We start from the raw sequence: 20,381 nt of genomic DNA, 5'->3' as shown, positions 1-20,381 counted from the left end.
CCCCGATGTGCAAATCTGTCATCAGCACCACCCTCCACGTGTTTTAAGAAAAGTCTTCCATAACTAAACTAAAACCCCAAGGGCTTCTTACACAGATTGTTGGAGGGAAGGGGACAGAGGAAGTTTAGGGAATTCCATCCCTTTAATAGTCAAAACATAACAAACACAACATTTGCCAAGGGGACTTCCCTGCTGGGGCAGTGGGTAAGACTCTGCGCTCCCAATTCAGGGGGCCCAGGTTCGATCCCTGGTCAGGGAACTAGATCCCACATGCATGCCACAACTAAGGGGCCCACGAGCCGCAACTAAAAGGAACCCCAGCACAACCAAATAAAAGCAAAACAAACAAAACATCTGCCAAGGAGAAATGACTTGCCAGCAGCCTGGAGACAGACCACACAAGCATCTCCTAAGCTTACGATTATGTGATGCACGAGACACCAACAGGTCCCTAGTTAGGGCAGCACCAAGGCCATCCTCAGGTGTCTGCTGGACTGAACGTCCCCAGAGCCAGGAGGGATAGGCAGCGGCTCAGACTGAGGGCGCGCACCCCCCCTGCCCAACCCCCTACCCCCCGCCCTGAGCACGCCCCTACCCTTGGTCGAGGTGGAGTGGTGAGGCTGAGTCCTGAGACTGCCGTTCGAGAAGGACCTCGAGTCCCGCTGTGATCCTCTGCCTCTCCTCCTGCCGCCGCTGCCCTCCTCCTCGCTGTCTGACTCGGAGAGGAAAGCGTCCTCGCCCTCGGGCAGCAGGGACTCTTCCTGCACCGAGGCCAGGCTCACGGTGGTCAGCAGCTCGCTCCGTGCCTTCTCCCTCTCGTACTGCCGGCTCAGGTCGCTCTCCTCCGCAAACACGCAGGAGATGTACTTGGTGGTTCGCTGCCGTCCTTCGTCCTCCATGAAGCCCTGGAGGGGATGAGATGTGTCTAAGACACTGCAGAGGATGCCGGGACACCCAGGCGTTCGGGTGACCGGGCTTCTGCGGTGACTATTTCCTTGTCATTCCCACGTTCCCCCACGTCTCCTCCACACCTCACGCCTGGGCCCCAGCTCAGCCCCTCGTGGGTCCTCCTGTCTCGCCATCCCTCAGGTTCTGCTTCCACAGGAAGCAATCCTGACTGTGTGTCTGCTCTAGGAGACTGTGAGCTCCCCGCTGGGCAGGGCCCTAACCTGGCCTTCCGGAAACCCCCGGGGCCTGGCACAGGACGAGGCCTACGAGAGATGCTCAATGAGCAGAACTCGAAGGCTCCTAACTGTCGTCACAGACTCGGAGTCGGGGCCTTGAGGTCACCAGCTCCATTTGGCCACTGCCGTGGGGCGTGGTGGTGAAGCTGTCACTCAGCCGCTCCCCTTTGTCTTCTACAACAGGGGAAAGGGACTTTCTGCCCTTAATGGCAGAAGGAGTGACACCTCCCAGGTACCAACCACACGCCAAGGACAGTGCTAAGTGCTGCACAGTCGTTAGCTCACCTGTCACACTGCTTTCCAGCAAAAGGGCCAAAAAGCTGGCAAGCAGGGAGCGAAGCACAACGGGCTGAGATAGCAGGTCTGGGTGCCGACTCGGTGCCCCCAGGAACCAGGCAAGGAACGTAAATGAGAAGGAGGGCCGGGCTGGGACTGAGGCCTGGGGGGTGCCCGCTTTGTCTCTGGGCGCCGTCGGAGGCGCCACCTCAGCTGACACCCCACGCGCGAGTGGGGGGCCTGCTCCCTGGGCTGGAGCATCTCCTGCTGACTTTTCAATGCTGACAACTCATTCAATTTTCAAAAAGCGAAACCCAACAAAATCCACGGTGGGGGAGGGGTGGGGCACACTTGTGGGCTGCGTTCAGCACTCCCGCCCTCTCTGGCAGCCGAGACGGAAGGCCGGCCTGGGCTCCCGATGTCCGAGACAGCCCTCAGAACCACGCCGTGTGCGCACACGAAGACAACGAACTCACGCTGTTACCTTGACCACTTTGAATCTCTGAAGGAGGCGGCACAGCATTCTGGCTTCCAGCTTTCCCACGTTCATAGCCACTCGGATTTCAGCTTGGGAAATGCCTTTTGTGCCTCGACGCTCAACTGTGTGAAACAATACACTTGAACCTCAGCCTCCACCACGGAGCCGTTCTGCACAGGTCAGGTCCGTTCCCAGACATTTCAATGCGGGGAGACCGGCAAACAGAGTAAGACACCTGCCTCCTCCCACCCTCCCCCTCCCCCTCCCAAGGCTCTGACCACTCGACTCATTGCTCATTTCTCAGCACTCGCTATCTGACTCTTCCACGCCAAAGCAATCAACGCCTGACCCACCGAGCTCCAGGGACGCTGTTTTATCCTGCAGCAGGACATGTGCTTCCACATGAGCGAACTTTCTCAGCGAAATTCAACTGAGCCTTTTAAGAAGCACCGAAGGAATGTTTAAGGAAGAACATCTTCCCGTCCTTCTCGGTAGACTCGGAGGCACTACGGACACCGATTATTGCCTTATCCCGTAACAGCTGCCGGCCAGCAGGGGCCACAGAAGGAAATAATGCTATTTGGCCCCATAATAAATGACCGATAAGGCAACTGTGCTCTGTTACTTGCTCTGTCTGCTGTGTCAGCTCTTGCCCTGCTACACGCTGTGCTATTACTGTATCTTCCTCCAATGAGCCCTTTCAAATGTACTCGGACTACTCAGGGGTTGGGAACTCCAGGAAGGAGCCTGGTGGGGTGGCGGTGGGCGGGAGTCCCTCCAGTAAAATACTACAGGGCAGACTTCGGGGCAACACTCTTGGACCGTTCGGAAAGAGCTTCCCCTTTATTTCCTGATGTGGCATACACCTGAGGCCGCCAGGCAAAACCGATCTGGATAAAAGCAGTTTTGCTGTATTGTCCATGCATAAAAATAAACAGCAGAATGGAAAGAGGTGACTAGAATGTGTTCCTATGTTAAACTAGTAACATGCTAAAAGCGGGGACGAAAGGGTTAAGGACAGCATTTCTCAAACTGTGTTCTGAGGAACAGATCCTGAGAGATGTTGAAGAGTTGATGGAAACAGCCTTCCCTAAAGGCTGTGCTGATTCGCCAGGTGCTTTCGTACCTGCTGGCTGAACCAGATCTCCTGCAGCCCCTACCCTTCTACTCTAGACATCCTCCGCTCCACGGCGACCTGCGGCCACACCATCTATGGCACTGGGTCACTGCTGTCTTACATAGATTCTAGGGGATTTAGGGGAAGGGGGAGGAATGGACAGAGACACGTCTCTTCCCCCTTCATCACAACAATGCCCAGGCTGCAATGATTCCAGACCAATTTTAGAAGTTGGTAGGTGACTCAAATCTTTGAGTAGTAATATTGGTAGGTAATTTTTTTAGTGTGTTCTACGTACCAGGCACTACACCAGATGTTTTAATCCTACTTATTCAGTCCTCTTACGTGCTAGGGGAGATATCCCCATTTTAAAGAGGGAACTGAGGCTCGGAGACCTTGCTAAAGTCTTCAGCTGGCGGACAAGGGGCAGAGCAAGGACTCAAACTCAAATCTGACCCCAAAGCCTAAACCCTCAAGGGGACCAGGGGGCTTCCCGCTGCGTGACATTCTCGACAGCAGGGCCCTCTTTCAACATGTGACCAAAACACACCTCAAGTCAAAGCTCGGGAACCCTGTCTATATGCAGGTAGGAGAATGGGACTTACTGAGTTCGTAGGTCTGTGTGAGCATGTCCCGCTCGTACACAATGTCCACCGGTGGCACGGCCTTGGAGATGGCCTCCTCGTCCTCGTCGTCGTCCTGGTCTTCGACCTTCCGCTTGAACTCCTTCAGCAGCCTCAGGCAGCGCACCATGACGTCAGTCCCTGGGAACACAGGCACACGGTTCCATGATGACAAATCAGTGCGGCCCTGGGGGAGGCGGCTTCAGCAGACCCAGAGGCCCCGAGAAAGGCCGCACAGGGCATCTGAGTTTGGAACATTTAACACTGCACACCTTGGGGCACGAGACCTGAATACTGACTCCATAAAATTGCTTTAAAGACAAAAAACATATTATTAGTGAACAAAGAAATGCAAATGAAAGGAATAATGAGGGGCCTGTTAAATAAACAGCAGCCTGTGCTTCAGACAAGCTCCATGACTACAGGAAACGTGCCTGTCTTCTCCCATCACCGCCCCCCGCTCCCCTGAATAGTGCTTGGCACACAGCAGGCACACGGGCGGTATTGCTGAAAGGATGAATAGTCTTCTCCCTTTTAAGCCAATACCCGTTGCCACTAAGGTATGGCAGCAGTGTGAACAAGTCCTATGACCTTTCCAGAGCATTTCGCGAGGCCTTTAACTCCATGATTCCAAGGGTAGGAATTTACTGCAAGAAATAGCTGAAAAGGAGGCAAAATGCCAATAGTAAGAGGTCCACCCAGAGCTCTTTATAGACCCAGCTTCTGTGAATATAAACAACGGCCAGGACTAAGGGGCAGGACACGGACAAGGCACCACACTCTGGAGGTGAGCGCCTGCCTTCAGACAATCACAGGCACTGGTACTCTCAACCTACGGCAGCGCCGTGTGGGGAAAATAACAAGCTCACGCCTACGGCTGTAACACGAGAGGTACAAGGAAAAGGAAAAACATCTCGACACTCCGTGTGCTAACTCCTTTGATCCTGACAACCCTAGGAGGCAAACAGATGAAGAAACTGAGGTACAGACGCGTTAACTAACTTGCCCAAACTCCCAGCAGCCTGTGACAGGGGCTAAGTGACTCCGGCAGGTGCCAGGTCTCTGATACGGAAGAGATGGTGTCCTGTGATACTGACAGCCAAGAGGCAGAACAGCAGCCCCTCAAGCATGTCCATGCTTTCACCCCTGGAACCTATGAATATGTTACCTGATGTGGCGAAAGGGACTTGCAGGCATGATTTAAGTTAAGGCTTTTTGTCGTGGTGCTGGTGGTCAAGGATTTTGAGATTATCCTGAAATATCTGGCTGGGACCAGTATAACATCACAGAGTCCTTGTAAGAGGGAGGCAGGAGAATCAGAGTGAGAGCTTGGAAGACGCTTCGCTGCTGGCTTTGAAGATGGAAGGGACCACGAGTCAAGGAATGCAAGCAGAGTCTAGAAACTGGAAAAGGCCAGGAAATGGATCCTCTCCTAGAGCCTCCAGAAGGAGCAGAGCCCTGCCGAAACCTCGATTTTAGTCCAATGACAGACTTCCAACCTTCAGAATGATAAAATAATGAGTTTGTGTTAAGTCACTGTATTTGTAGTAATTGTTACAGCAGGGCAATCAGCCGCTTCTCCGCCAGCGTCCGTCAGCACACCAAGGTGTAGAATCCTCGGGTACCAGGGCAAGGAGCAGTGGCAGTAAAGCTGGTCTCTGCAACCCAGTGCCTCCTAAGCAGGAGCTGCGCCACAGGCCCTCCTAAGAGGGCCTCACTGTGAAGGTGTGTGGAGCACCCACATCAGGGTAGCACAGACTGACGTCTGAGCAGATCAAGTCCCATCACCCCAACTCGGGCAGGGGATTCTCTGTAGGTGGGGGACACAGCACGTGGTTTGCAAGTGAAGTTCACAAACAGTAAAGCATCTCAGGGGCCTGATATCAGAGACTTGACCCTCAGAGTCAGGTCCGCAGAGGCTGACCAACCAGAACCCTCCGGGAGGGCTGGCCTGGGGCCAAAGGTCCGCAGGGCTCGGGCACCAGCTGATTCCCCTCCACTCCCGCCAGTGAGAGAAAATCCCCCAGTTCTCGACTTTTCATGAGAAGAAACATGAAGCCCGCGTCTGGCACAGCCTCTTTGCCCTTGGCTCCCTCTGCGCCTGCCAGGTCCTCCCTTCCTACTTCCAAAGCTTTGCGCTTCACTCCCGGTGCCTGCCCCGGCCTCTCCCTCCCAAGAGGGAAGACCTGGGAACGAGGGGACTCCTGGGCCATTTGAATGGGTGAGAACTATTTCAAGGCTCCGGGGCCCGGGACTGGGTTCTCCCTGTGGCCAGCACCCCCAGCACGTGGGCAGAACACCGGCCGCCAAGCCACTTGCCACCTGGTCTTCCTCTCTGTCCTCTACCTTAAGCTACTCCCAAGCCCCTCAGCCCCCCTCTCACCCCTAAGCTGGCACTCACAGAGCGACCTCCTCTCCTAACAATAAAACCACCACCACTCCTAGGACGCCTGCCAGGTCCCTGACGCTGATCTAAGCTCTCCTGGCGGGTTATATGGGTTAGCCCTCATCACAGCCGTAGGAGGTGGGCTACCATCCCCGTTTCATACCTGAGAACGTGTGGAGCGAAGAGATCTGCCCAAACTCCCATCCCTTAGCAAGTGAGGAGCTGGGATTTACTGGGCAGTCCAGCCTCGAAGCCCAAGCCCTAAACCTTTGATGACGTATGGCCCCTAATTCAAAGATGCCCATGTGACCGAGAACAGCGGGTGACCCGGGGCAAGGGCCAGCCCGCGTGAGGGGCGACACAACGCAGCATTTATGGAGGCCGACGGACTGGCTCTCAGGCAAGAGCCCAGTGTGATTCTTTCCCACACTTTTATAACTTCCTTAACAGGCTAATTAGCCAAGAAATGATACACAGAACAGCCCTCAAAATAAGCTAAGTGGAAGAGGAAAAACGTTACTAGTACACTCATGGACGCTAAGGCAACAAAGGCAAACGCCCTCAGCCATCAGCCTTCTGCTCCTCATGCCCAAGCAGTGCTGTTCTCACCTGTCCCCGGTCAGAGCCTTCCCCTGATGGCACAGCTGAACCCTCTGCTGGCAGCCAGGACGGAAGGATGCTCAGAGGAGAGTGGGGATAAACGAACGGGCTCCCGGGTCAGGCACATGTGGCTTTCAACCTCAGCTCCGTAACTCTGGGGCAATGACTTGTAGCTCTCTGTTCCCCACTCAGTGAAATGCGATGATGATGTTCTCTCCCTCACGGGTTAGTGTCAGCGAGACCCGAGATGACGTCTGTGCAGAGGCTGGCGTGGAGTCATGGGCCAGGCACTGTGCTGTGGGCGTTACACAAACTAACCCGTCAAATCTCATGATCTGAGGCGGGCAGGGCCCTGTAAGCTGCACTGTACAGACGCAGAAGCTGAGGCGCAGAAAAGTTGAGTGACGTGCTCAAAGCGATGGAGCTGGGAAGTGGCGGAGCTAGGGTGTGACCCAGGCTGTCTGACTCTCAACTAACATAGCAGTTGCTTTTAATGGCATCACCGGCACCTAGCACCGTGCAAAGGCATGACAGACGCTGAACTCAAGATGGTTGGTCCCTTCCTGCCAGGTAGGAAAGCCCCACAACTGGCCCACGGTCGGGGTGACCTGGCTCCTGGGTCCCATGGGAACTGTCCCCTGCTCTGGTTCGGAGCATGGGGCTCAGGAAAGCGCCTAGGCAGGCAGGCCGCTGGCTGCGGGAGGCGGAGGGTGACGTGGAAGACCAGGCTGCTCCCTGAGACTACACTGGGAACCGTGAGCCCCACGACCAACAAGGAGCATGCGACCCAGTGGGAGGAGGGCGAGTCTCAACACATCGCAAGGGGTGAGCTCCAGCATCTAAGGCTGGGCTGAGAAGGAGGCTGCTATGACGTATCTAGATGGCGCCTGGAGAGGCCTGCGGCCACAGGGTCTGCAGCTCTGCCTGTGCTTGGGCACAGCTGATTTCTCTGCCCTGAATCCCAACTGCACTTGTCTCTGTATCCGTCAGAGAGGTAAGCCCTGGTCATTCACCCAACACCCTGATGGCGGCGACGTCTCCCCTTCCTCAGGCCATGTCATTTACATCTTTCCTTTGGAAAACCTTGCGTGAGAGCAAGCCTGCGCAGTGGTTAAGAAGCTGGACTCTTCTGCCCGAGCTGGTGTGGGAACCTGGGCAAGCTGGTCGATCTCCCTCCGCCTCCACCGACTCGCCCGCAAACCAGGGCTGATGAGAATGTCAGCCTCGTGGGGCTGGGGGAGAGACGCAGGAGGAGAAGCAGGTACAGGATGTGGCACAGTGCAGTCTGAACTTCATGATCCAAGGGACCACCTGGAACTCGTTTCACCAGATCTTTATGCATTTCCCATAGTTCTAGAGTTTTTTCCAGACTCAGAATTTCTATTTTTATTAAAATCCCTTCAGCTCAAACTTGCCTTTTTTTTTTTTGGCTGTGCTACGCAGCTTGCAGGATCTTAGTTCCCCAACCAGGGATCAAACCCGGGCCCCCTGCAGTGGGAGCGGGGAGTCTTAACCACTGGACCACCAGGGAATTAAGTCCCTCATACTTGCTATTTTTAAGGATATTGTCCTAGAGCACAAGGCAGCTGAAGTCAAAGCAGAAGGGGCTCGAGTGAGACTGGTCGGCAGACTCACGCAGGTGAACGTGGCCTGTCACTCCATTTGAGCTGCCACCTCGGTTACCTGCAACCGCCCTGGAGGAATCGCGGTCCCGTTGATGTCGGCCGCTGACCCCTGGGTGCAGGGCTTTCTTTCCAGGAACAAAAGGGAGGAGAAATACAACCGGCCAGATCACTCTCACGCTCTCAGACACACAAAATTTTAGGCATTTTACACACGCAGGAACATGTGGCATGCACTAAGGTCAGCATTTCTACACCAAGGAACCATGCGGTTCTTCTGTGTCAATGATCCAGGAAAGGCTCCACCTTAGCACGAAAAGTGCCTTAATTTAGACATCCTGAAGATCTAAAAAGGAAGAGGGGAAGGACAGAATCTTTACTGAGTACCTGGGATGGGCCAGGCGCTGTGTTAGGTCCTTTCAGAGGCTATTTTACTTAATCATCGTGTGAATTCTGCAAGTTATTATCACCATTTTAAGGAAAAGGAAACGGAAGCTCAGAGGGCTCAAGTGATCCAAGTGGCCTTGGACCCAGCAAGTGGCCTTCCTTCCACACTAGGCCACATGGTTGGGCCTGAATCTCACATTTCTATCAGAAAGTGCCTTGTAAAGGAAGAGCCAGGGCGGCTGTGACGCAGAACCAACAGCCCGTGTGCCTCACATTCCCAATGAAACATCTCATCCGGCCTCCTAGCAGAGTGGTACCCTGAACTGTGATCAACCCCGGAAGGAAGAAGAGCAACAAATGAGCCCCCAGGACAGACTTCCTCTTAAAGGGTCACAGACAAAGGGACAGTCCTACTAGCAAGCCAAGCGGAAGTTACCCCTTTCACCCCACACACACACACCCACACACACACCCACACACACACACACTTGAATAGGGCTGGGTTGGTCAGGGCTGGAGAGTTTCTCTTAAAGGGTCACAGACAAAGGGACAGTCCTACTAGCAAGCCAAGCGGAAGTTACCCCTTTCACCACACACACACACACACACACACACACACACTTGAATGGGGCTGGGTTGGTCAGGGCTGGAGAGTCTGAGAAACTGAAACTAAAAGCAAGCCCATGGGACATTCTAAGGAGGTGACTGCCTTGGGTACCGGCAGAGAGGCCTAACCAGAGATGCAAGGACAGCATTCAGGGCAGCACCCAGAAGGATGGAGGAGGGCACTGCAGCCCAAACCCAGGGCGCTGGAACTGGTGAGAGCCCGCCTCTGCCCCTCACTGGCTGAGCAGCATGGCTGAGAGATCCCACAGCCCTGTTCCTCAGGCTGCTCAGCTACGAAACGGGGACAAGAACAGCCTCTTCCTCAGAGTGCTCAGGACGGTGCTTGCTACTGCTTTATCAGTACCGTTATCATGTCCACAACCTCAGAAAAACAGAGCTTGGCGGCTCAAGTGTCAGACGGAGTCACCGGTGTTGAAAATGTCAGGAGGCTGCTTGGGGCCTTTCACTCAGTTTCACAGCATTTATTCTGTGATGCGCCTAGAACACATAAAGAAGGACAAGACAGGGTTCCCACCCCTGCAAAGGACCGTGTCTGAGAGAGAGGCCAGGGAGCCTTGGACAGGGTGACTGGGCTTCACACAGGCCTGGGCGTGAACTCCGGCTCTACCATGAGCAAGCTGTGAACCTCTGAGCCTCAGGCTTCTCGTCTACAAGGCAGGGATAATTCTACAACGCATCTAGACTAACCTGGGAGTAAGGACTAAGGGAGTGAATGAGTTAAGTGCTCAGGGCACGCTATCCAGCTGGATGGCTACAGAGGAATCCGCTATAATGCACTCAGGGCTCTGCTTCGAAAACCCACAGAGCTGGCAAACAAAAAGACTACGCAGGGGAAGGGAGAGAGGAGGGGCCATCTGGGTGGGATATTAAAGGATCCGGAAGAAACTGTCTTGGCAGAAGAGGACAGGCATTCCAGGCGGACGGAAGGGCACCAGCAAAGGCACAGAGGTGGAAAAGGACTGGCCATTTGGGAAGGGGTGCTGGTGGGAGAGGCGGGAATGAGGATGGGAATGGAGATTGCAGATGATTGCAGATGGTCTCTAGCCGAGCAGAGGTTTTATTTTTCATTCTGCAGGCATGACGGGAAGTTACCGATGGGTGTGTAAGAAGGGCTGATGGAGGAGTCTCCTGCCCCCGGCCACCCAGGCCGCCTTCCTTCGCCTTCGCTTTCAGCCCGCCCCACAACCCTGCTTGCACTTCCTGTCAGTCAGGCCAGCCTCTCAGGAGGCGGAGGCCGCAGAGGGGCCTGATGGCCGCAGACTCAAAAGCCACACTTTTCTCTGCTCACTCCCCTACCAGCACTTCCCAGCTCTGTGACCTTAGGCAAGTGATTTGTGCTTTAGTTGCTTATCAGTGAGGAGTAGCACTGAGAAGATGGGGTGATAAAGGGATCAGAGTCAAAGAACCCCACAAATCTGCAAGGCACAGAATGGCTAACGAAGTGCAGAATCTCCCCTAGCCCCTTCCTCTTTTTCACTCCCTAGGACAAGCCATCAGAGTCAAAGGTCTCTCTGGCTAACTGTGCAAGGCAGCGCGGGTCCTGACAGTAGCAAACACGGGGCTCATACAGGAATCTGTGGAAACGGCCTCGGTCTAGAGGTTCAGTCACCGTTCAATACCTGCTCACCTGTAGGCCAGCCCTGTGCTCACAGGTCCCAGCATTTGCCTTCGGGCTCTTCCAAGCATGGGGAGCCTCCCCTCCTCATCCCTCGATCATACCACAGAAAGTTCTCAAAGGACAGTGTCGCCAGTCCCTCACCTCCGAGGCACATCTACTGTAGTCTGCGCCCCTCTCATTCTCCAGGTTCTGCCCCAGACCTCACTGCCCTTGCCCCCGTTGCCAGCCCGCTCCTTCCACCCCACAGACCGGGCAGGCCCATCTCCCTGCTCAGGGGGGTCGATGGAGCGGCCAGCAGGCTTGAGCCCGTGTTGCCTCCTGGAGGGGACACAGAGGAAAGGACTCTTTTCCCACAAGGGCACCCTCCAGGTGCCTGTGCCCCCTCAGGAGAGCCGCCTCCACCCCAGTGAAGTAACCCAAGGCCCAGAATTTATGCCATTGAGGATTCCACCCCTTTCTCTACTCTTTTAAGTTCCTGCCTTTAATAGTTTTTGCCGTATTAAAAGGTCTATTTTATTCATCTTAATTATTAATGAGTAATTATCTTCATATTTTAGCTAGAGTCCCTTAATCAATCTTATCACTTTTAACTTAAAGAAATCTCACTTTTTTTTTTTTTTGCGATACGCGGCCCTCTCACTGTTGCGGCCTCTCCCGTTGCGGAGCACAGGCTCGGGACGCGCAGGCTCAGCGGCCATGGCTCACGGACTCAACCGCTCCGCGGCATGTGGGATCTTCCCGGACCGGGGCACGAACCCGTGTCCCCTGCATCGGCAGGCGGACTCTCAACCACTGCGCCACCAGGGAAGCCTAATCCTACTGTAACTTTTTAAATGTCCCCTTCTGCCATTTTAATGATCCTAAGTTAGTTTGCTGTACCCTGTTGTGTTTGTTGGATTTGGTTTTCATTTTTTATTGCAATTTTAACAGCTTCATTGAGATATCATTCATATGCCACACGATTCACCTGTTTAAACTATACAAGTCAGTGGTCTTCTAGCATATTCACAGGTATGTGCACCAATCACAGGTCAGTTCTAGAACATTTTCGTCACCTCAAACCCTTTAGCTATCACCCCTCTGTGCCTCCAGCCCAGCCCTAAGCACTCACTAATCTACTGTCCTATTCTGGACTCACCCCTAAATGGAATCCCATAGCCATGGCCTTTTGTGATTGGTTTCTTTCTCCACTGAATGATCATGGCACCCTGGCTGAAAAGTCAGTTGACCACAGATGTGTGGGTTTATTTCTGGACTCTCAATTCTATTCCATCAGTCTCTAATTCTATCCCTGTGCCAGTACCATGCTGTCTGGATTACTGTTGCTTTGTAGTAAGTTTTGAAATTACAATGTGTGAGCCCTCTTACTGGATTCTTCTTTTTCAGGATTGTTTTAGCTTTCTACATACCCTCTAATTCCATATGAATTTTAGAATGAGTTTATCGATTTCCACAAAGAAGTCAGCTGGGATTCTTACAGGAATTGCGTGGAATCTGAAGATCAGTTTGGGGAGTACTGACATCTTAACAACGTTGTCTTCTGACCTGTGAACAGGGGATATTTTCCCACATACTTAGATCTTAAGTTTCTGTCAATATTTTGTAGTTTTCAGAGTATATGCTTTGTACTTGTTTTGTTAAATTTATTCCTAAGTATTTTATTCTTTTTGATACTATTGTGAACAGAACTGTTTTCTTAATTTCATTTTTGGACTGTTCATTACAAGGGTAAAGAAATAGAACTGATTTTTGTATATTGATCTTGTCCTGCAATCCTGTTGAACTTGTTTTTTATTTTTGAAAAGTCACAGGGCAGCAGCTTGGGGGAAGAGTCCACACCATAAACAGGGAGGTATAGACACTAGAACTACCCCATCCTCTTCACAGCTGGACTCACCTTGCCACTGAACCGGGAAACCCGCTAAATGCCTGTCTCAGTCATTAGCCCCAGGGAGTCCAACTTCTGTCAATTGCTTTCGACTGTGATCCTTTTCCGAGGGATTACAAAGTTAACTTCTATTTCTCTTCCCTTCTGTTCTCAGCACAACTTAATAAAACAGAACGACTGCTAAACACTTGAATAAAATAATCCAAATTTGCAAAACACATCAGTTCAGGTGACTGTTTTCGTTACCAAGATACTTTTGCCATTTGCAAAACAGATCACTGCAGCTTTCTGTAACACATTTGAAATATGCTGAAATCCAAACTCTTTGTTTATATCCTTTTAGAAACACTCATATATATCCAGGCGCACCTGTAAATTTACATGAAGCAATACACCATCTTTATTTAAGTCTTGTCTACTCCATAACAGCTTGGAGGGAAGGTTTTACGTCAATTTTGCAAACTGGGAAGACACAGCTCAAGGCAAGAAAAGACTAAAAAGCTGTGCATTCATCCCTTGTCTCCTGCTCCAGGAAAGTCACTGGAGGGGCACCTAATTAAATTAAATTGGCTAAACGTTTACTTAGCACCTACTCTGCTTCCAGCAGACAATGCACAGACATTAAGGACAGAAAGTATGTGAGGGGTGCGGCCACCACCCTCAAGGGAAAAAGTCACACAGATAAATAGCTGAGACCCAGCATGGCAGGCCTGTCCTGAGAGGTGGTGACAAGACCATGCGGGGATGAGATGAGCCTCCCGAACAGTCAGAAACGGGCTCACTGCGCGTGTGCGTGGCAATCTAAACACGCCGACTGTCATCTCATCGTCTTGGGTATTTGCCCTCTTAACCTCACCACTGACATCCTTAGTACCCAGTCTGAGGCGTGCTGATCCTTCTTCCCAGCACTGGGCCTCCAGAAAACTAGGACCACGCATGGTGTGATGAGGACACACCCTCAAGGGTTAGGCAGACGACATACCCAGACTGAGGCCAGCTGCGGGTTAAACAGCAGCTGAATGAATGGGGAAGGTGAATGCGGAAGGTGGGTGCCCTCAACAGAGGGTGGCACACCTCTCTGCCTCACCAATTGCTATTAAAGAAATGCAGTTCAGTGTTGCCTAGTTTTATTTCTACAGAAAAGTTGAAAGGCTGACTTTGTAGGTGAAATTTCTGATTTTTAAATGCCATCAACTACAATTAAAACAAGCACCATGAGGCCAACAAAATACACTGCCAGATGTGGCCTAAAGGCCCTGCTCTGTGTACACTGTCACCTGTAAGCTCCACGACCCTCTGGAAAGATATATTATTCCAGATAATCCCGATGAGGAAACTGAGGCAGAGAGAGGTCAAAACTTGCTGAAGGACTCCCCAACAGGAAATGACGGGACAAGAATTCTAACCCAGGCTGTCTTACATCAAAAGTCCATTCAGGTGTGACAGTGTCAAGGGGCTAGTTTGAATTTCCAAGGACCTCAAGCCATGGAGAAGCCCAGCAAAAAAAGTTACTTAAGGCTATTTCTTTCTTAATTTCTCTTTACTCTAAAAAAATTACTCATCTGCTTATTTTTAATGCCTTTCTTTCAATAGGCCAGGAAATAAAAATGCTTATTAGACCCACAGGTCATGATATTTTAAGCCTTCAGATAATCATATTTCCAAGTCAAATGTTAGGTGGGAATCCCCAGCACACCTCTCAGTTCCTGAAGCCTTTTCTTCCCTGCTGCAGGACCCAGCGGAACTTCCTGGTTTCCTGTCTACTTAAAGGCTGATGCTCCCCACCCGTTCCCCTGAGGAACTCCAGTCATTCAACCAGTCACACATCTACTCAGCACTTAAGACACTCAAAGATGAAGTCTGCTCTTGGGGGGCTTTCCTACCTCCAGGGGCTCCTGCCTTTTATACACCTGTTGTGTGGTAGTATCTGTGTGCTACCATCTCCTCCACAAGACTTAGACACAGGGAAGTCAGACAGGGTGGGCAGTGATTCCATTAACTAAATGAGGAAGTAAAGGAAGAGACACAGCTCCCTCAGACTGGCAGCTCGGTCACTCAGCAAGCATACCACCTCCCTCCTGCAGGCACCAAGCCAAGTGTTGGGGATGCCGTGGTCTGTCTTCATCCAGCAAACATTCTCTGGAGCTGTTAGTGGGGCCAGCCTCCACAGGTTACTTGCTATGCCCACATAGTCAAGCACACAGGCCTTAAGTTTTTTAAAATCACACACCTTTTAGTTTTACCTGGCGTTAATTACTTTTTTCCATTTGCTTGGTTTTCTCTGTACCCATATCGAATTCACACTCAGACTCTTTGCTAGCATACAAATTTCCCTTCACACATTCACAGGCACTAAGCAACTGATCCTTTGCATGGACTTCAGTCCCCCACCCACCCCGCGTCTGTCGTCATGATCTCCCTTCATCATCTCTCCAGGGTTTCCATTGTCCCCCCTCTTCCTGGGCCCCATGCTTTCCTGTCTCTTGGTTTAGCCTGTTATTTGATGGTGTACATCCTCCTGTGGCTTCCTAAAAGGGAACTTGGGAGATCAGAGATGAATTGTTTCCAATCCGCATGTACGAAAATGTGTGAGGTCCTTATCCTCACCCTCATTGACTGGAAGATTCCAGGGTGAAAGTCCATCCCATCCAGAAAGTTGACGGTGTTGCTCCAAGCTCTCTAGCTTCCGTTACTACTGGGAAGTCTGATGTCTCCTCTCTGGAGGCTCTTCAAGCCCCAGACTTCTGAAGTCTCAGGCTGTTGGATCCTGGTGTGGGTTTCTTTATGTTCATCATGCTAGACATCTGCTAGGTCTTTTGATCTAGAACTTAACATCCTTCAGATCTGGGAAAATTCCGTGTCATTTCCCGTCATCTCCTCCTTTCTACTCCCCTGCACACACACTCCCTCCCCTTACTGTGAACTTGAACTCCTACTGTGTGGACATTGGATCTTTTAGACTCAGCTTCTTATTTTCAACTTAAAACTCTCCTATTTCCATCCCTTTTGAGTTTCTGTTCTTTACAGGAGATTTTCTCAACTTTATCTCACTATCTTTCCTTCCACCAAATCTTTTATTGCAATAGTCATATTTCTTTTATTTCCAAGAGCTCTTTTTTATTTTCTGCATGTCTCTCCTTTATAGCCTCTTGCTCTGGTTTCATGATGCAGTATCTTCCTTCTCTCCTTTCCTTTTCTTCTGCTCCTCATTTTGGTTCCATTTCCTAAGTTAGTTTCTCTTACATTCATGTTAGAGTTCTCAAATGCTTGGTGAAAAGTTAAAATGCTGGGGATTCCCTGGTGGCGCAGTGGTTGAGAGTCCGCCTGCCGATGCAGGGGACACGGGTTCGTGCCCTGGTGCAGGAGGATCTCACATGCCGTGGAGCGGCTGGGCCCATGGGCCATGGCCGCTGAGCCTGCGTGTCCGGAGCCTGTGCTCCACAACGGGAGAGGCCACAGCAGTGAGAGGACCGCGTACAGCAAAAAAAAAAAAAAAAAAAAAAAAAGTTAAAATGCTTCATTAAGATACTGCTGTACATCAAAAGTCCTGTGTTTTGCAGGGTCAGGAAGAGAAAGGGAGAGGCTGCCATTGTGTGGGCTTCCATGAAGGGTGAGCAGGCAGAGGCTGGCTATTTTGCTAGGAATCCCCTAAATTTCAGGATCTAGAAGACTTTTCTCTCGGACTGGTCAGTTTCTGCAGAAAAGAAGTCTCCAGCCTCTGGCTTTAGGGACTGTAAGCCCGGCTGCCAGCGTTTTAGGAGCCACGGGGGAAAGGCAGTGAAGACTCCTACCTCACTGTGTATAGAGATTATCTCATACCGCCTGTTACCAGTACTGCACCCTGTCCCCAGCTGCATCTCATGTCTGAGTCTCAAAAGCCTCCAGTGCATCTTCTCTTGAGGTTAAGTCCAAGGAATGAGGAATCACTGGAGGTACTAATGAGGAAAGACTGCTAAGTCACAAAGTCCAGACCTCTGTCTTTGTGGGAAAGGGCCTGTTACCTGGCTATGCCAAGTAGGGGAGGGGACCTGGGGGGTGCAATGGCTCTTCACAGACTATAAACCAATCCTCTTGTCTCTAGCCCCATCCAAACTGGTGCTTTCAGAGGTCCCCGGTTTATTTCAGGTTTGAGGTGTCCACTCTTGGCTACTGCCCCACACAAGCATTCAGCTTTCCCAGTCTGCTCGGTCAGTTACCGTTTGTACATCCGCCTCTGAGCACAAAAATGTAGACAACTCTCCCTGCTGTCACTTCCTGTCCTATTCTCTTTGTACTTGCAGGTTTACTCCTTTTATAGCCTATCATCACTAGGAAGGAGTTGGAAGAGTGCAGAAAACCGCCATCTATTCCTTCTGTCATCTTTTACTGAAAGCTCTGACCCTAAGATTTTTAAACAACTCTGGTTCATCAGGAGGAGTTAAACAGCATGGGATAAAAATCAAGAACTGAGAAAAATAAAGGACTAAGGAAGGTTTTTAAAGTTTCATAGTCTATTGTCCCTAGTTTAACTTGCTTAGAAAGTTCAAATCCCACCTCCACCACTTCCTGACTGCTTAACCTCATATAAGTTACTTAGCATCTCTTAACTTTAATCTTACCTGTAAAATGGTAATAATACCACCTACTTTGCAGGGCTAGAAAATGCAATCATGCAACACACAGATCAGGTACTTAAAAAATACTGGCTTAGCATAAGAAAGAAAAGATAAATTTCGGTTTCTGGACACCAGGAATGGGAGATGTTGGAGGGACATCCATATAGAGATGTTTGCTGGGAGTCAGAATGGGTTTCATTCAGCAAACGTTTCCCAAGCGCTTTTTATATAGAAGGTCCTGGGCCAGGCGCTGAGGAATAGAGTGGAAAAAATAACATGAAATCATCCTACCTCAGGGCAGAACATGGTAAGAGGGACAGGCTGGCACTTAGAGGGGAGAAGTGAAAACTGTCCGTGCAGCCCAGGCAGGAGCCGAGCCTGCCTTTACCTTTCTTGGTCTTGCAAGGTCCACGTTCAGGGTGGATCTCTTGTAAGGGAAGAGGCACCACCTTGGCCAGCCCCGCATTCAGCATGTACTGGTACAGGCGCTTAAATGTCCTCTCGCACAGCCCCTGCAAAATTGAAACGCTGCTATTAGGTGGAGCAAGGTGTTTGAAACTATTGGAGGGTCATTGTACACGAACAAGCGGGGACCTGAGTTAACTGATGATCTTGAATGAGGAATCACTGGAAGCACTAATGAGAAAATACTGCCAAGCTACCTTGTCCAGGGAACAAAACGCGTCTGCAGCAGCATATAAACCATCCATTTGATTATGAGTGGGGAAGAGATTCCCCCACTGAAAGGGGTGAGAATGAGGCAGATGGGGGCAGCACTAGAAGGTTTTCACTGTATACCGTTTCATCTTGTTTTGGTTTTTTTAAACAAGTAAGTGTATTATTAATTATTAATAGATATATACATACATACACACACCTCTCTCACAGGCAGTAGAAAAGAAAAAATTAAATTTAAGACCTTTAAAAAAATTTAGTGTATCTGTGAAGTTACAACAAAATGAGGATGAGTACCTCCACCCCGTCACTCACATTTCTGCAAGGAGGCAACACAACCAAAATGACCCAAAGCGTTCGTAACTGTCGAGGTTACCAACGAGCAGCCTCCAGTGCAGGCCGTGTTTTTTCATCTACAAGTTTTCTTTGAAAAAGGTAATTTACGGGGCTTCCCTGGTGGCGCAGTGGTTGAGCGTCTGCCTGCCGATGAAGGGGACGCGGGTTCGTGCCCTGGCCCGGGAAGATCCCACATGCCGTGGAGCGGCTGGGCCCGTGAGCCATGGCCACTGAGCCTGCACGTCCGGAGCCTGTGCTCCACAACGGGAGAGACCACAACAGTGAGAGGCCCGTGTACCTCAAAAAAAAAAAAGTAACTTACTTGCCAACATTGAAAAGTGAGAGAGTTCATTTTAAAAAAACCAGACTCTGGCTTCTCTTGAAAAACAGGATCTGGCAACAAATCCTAGGCCTGCGGTTCCTCCCAGCATCAGCCAGAGGGGGGTGAGGACCAGTTGCTCCCTCCAGACAGGCACGCCCAACCCGGACGCCCTGGCCTTCTCTGCCCATCAGACCCCTTACATGGTGAGGCCGAAGGTCAGTTCCTGTTTACCACCATTTTTGTGCTGCTTTTCTCTCATGATAGTTAAGAGGAAAGTTGAATAATTCTTGAATCCACTGATATAAAAAAAATTTTTTTTTTTTTTTTTGCCCACGCCACGGGGCTTGCAGGATCTCAGTTCCCCAACCAGGGATTGAACCCGGGCCACAGCAGGGAAAGCGCTGAATCCTAACCACTAAACCACCAGGGAACTCCCTCAAAAAATTATTTTACACTTGGCCTGTTTCACTAATCCATACCACCCTCCTGCCACTACTAGCGTTTGATTTTGCCACCACAGGAAGAGCCAGGCAGGTTACCACCTGAACAGCAGGAGGCACTCGCGACTAAGAGTGGTGCATGGCACCTCCCAGGTTTCCTCTTTACACTCTGGGGCAGAGACAGGCAGCATGTGTCTGAGGGCTGCTGCCACCACCCACGTACGTGTGATCACCTCTCGGAGGAGCCAGTATGCTAACTGCTGGGCAGAACATACTGTTATCAAAGAAATACAGACAACTCACATACGGCTCACTTAACCCACTGGCTGGTAAATGGCACCTCTTATTAATCCATCCGTGCCCCCAGCGTCATGGAAAGACCTTATGGAAACGCATCCATCGAACCCTAGCCCTCAACATATGGCCCTGAGCCCCGGACCATCCTATGGGGGGTTGCCATCGAGGACTCACATAATCTGCCCAGAGGATGAAGGATGACATAGTCCTTCCCTTACGGGGGGCCTACCGTTGAGGACTCGCACAACCTGCCCAGTTAAAGAAAGTGGCCTTCCCCACTCCCCGCAAAAGACAGCATCCATATTCACGGCGTCCACCTCATCCAGAGGTTAATTATTCACTAAATCCTGCTCAGCCTTCTCTGACCCCTATTTCCAGCTGCTGACTAAACATCACCAAGTCAAAGTCCGAGAAGATCTTCATACTCAATAAATCCTAAAATCAAATTTGTCATGTGCCTCAATCTCAGGCAAACTCACTCCTCTTCCTGAACTCTGTACTTTCATTGCGCACTCATTCAACAAATCTGGGCTCAGCGTCTCCGTGGGCCAGGCCATCCTCATGGTGGGGGGTTGGCAGGCACGATCCCTGCCCTCAGGTACCCACCCTCCAGCTCTGGTCCACCCCAGGGAGGGGTTGCCACTCAAGCTAGACAACAGACTCCTTCTCCTTCGTTGCTCCCCACACCCGACACCCACACCCTGGCTTCAGTCACTCACCAAGTCCTGCTAGTGCCACCCCCCAAATATCACCAACAATTCAAGGCGTCACCCACCCTACCTGAGGCCACAGCACCCACCTCTCCGCCCTGCCTCCAATCCCCTCCCCATCCATCAGTTCATCTCCCCAACACTCAAACTGCAGTTCACCAGGCTAAAGGCTGAAACCCAAGTCCTCAGCCTGGCACTTG

At 51.1% G+C, this 20,381-nt stretch overlaps 1 protein-coding gene across 1 annotated transcript in view; it reads right to left on the bottom strand.

The window, feature by feature from the left end:
• GTF3C1 (general transcription factor IIIC subunit 1) overlaps window positions 1-20,381 on the bottom strand; it is a 73,030-nt gene that overhangs the window by 42,348 nt on the left and 10,301 nt on the right. The window contains exons 6-9 of the mRNA XM_024744695.1: window positions 17,790-17,913; window positions 3,661-3,819; window positions 1,945-2,060; window positions 596-905 (exon numbers count right to left, since the gene is read on the bottom strand). Of these exons, the coding sequence (XP_024600463.1) occupies window positions 596-905; window positions 1,945-2,060; window positions 3,661-3,819; window positions 17,790-17,913 (709 nt within the window). The remainder of the gene's footprint in view (window positions 1-595; window positions 906-1,944; window positions 2,061-3,660; window positions 3,820-17,789; window positions 17,914-20,381) is intronic.

This window comes from Neophocaena asiaeorientalis, unplaced genomic scaffold (genome assembly GCF_003031525.2).
Source record: "Neophocaena asiaeorientalis asiaeorientalis breed wild unplaced genomic scaffold, Neophocaena_asiaeorientalis_V1.1 scaffold91, whole genome shotgun sequence".
NCBI classification, from domain to species: Eukaryota; Metazoa; Chordata; class Mammalia; order Artiodactyla; family Phocoenidae; genus Neophocaena; species Neophocaena asiaeorientalis.
The sequence above is the reverse complement of the archived record's forward strand: the minus strand, read 5'-3'. Positions and strand labels throughout refer to the sequence as shown.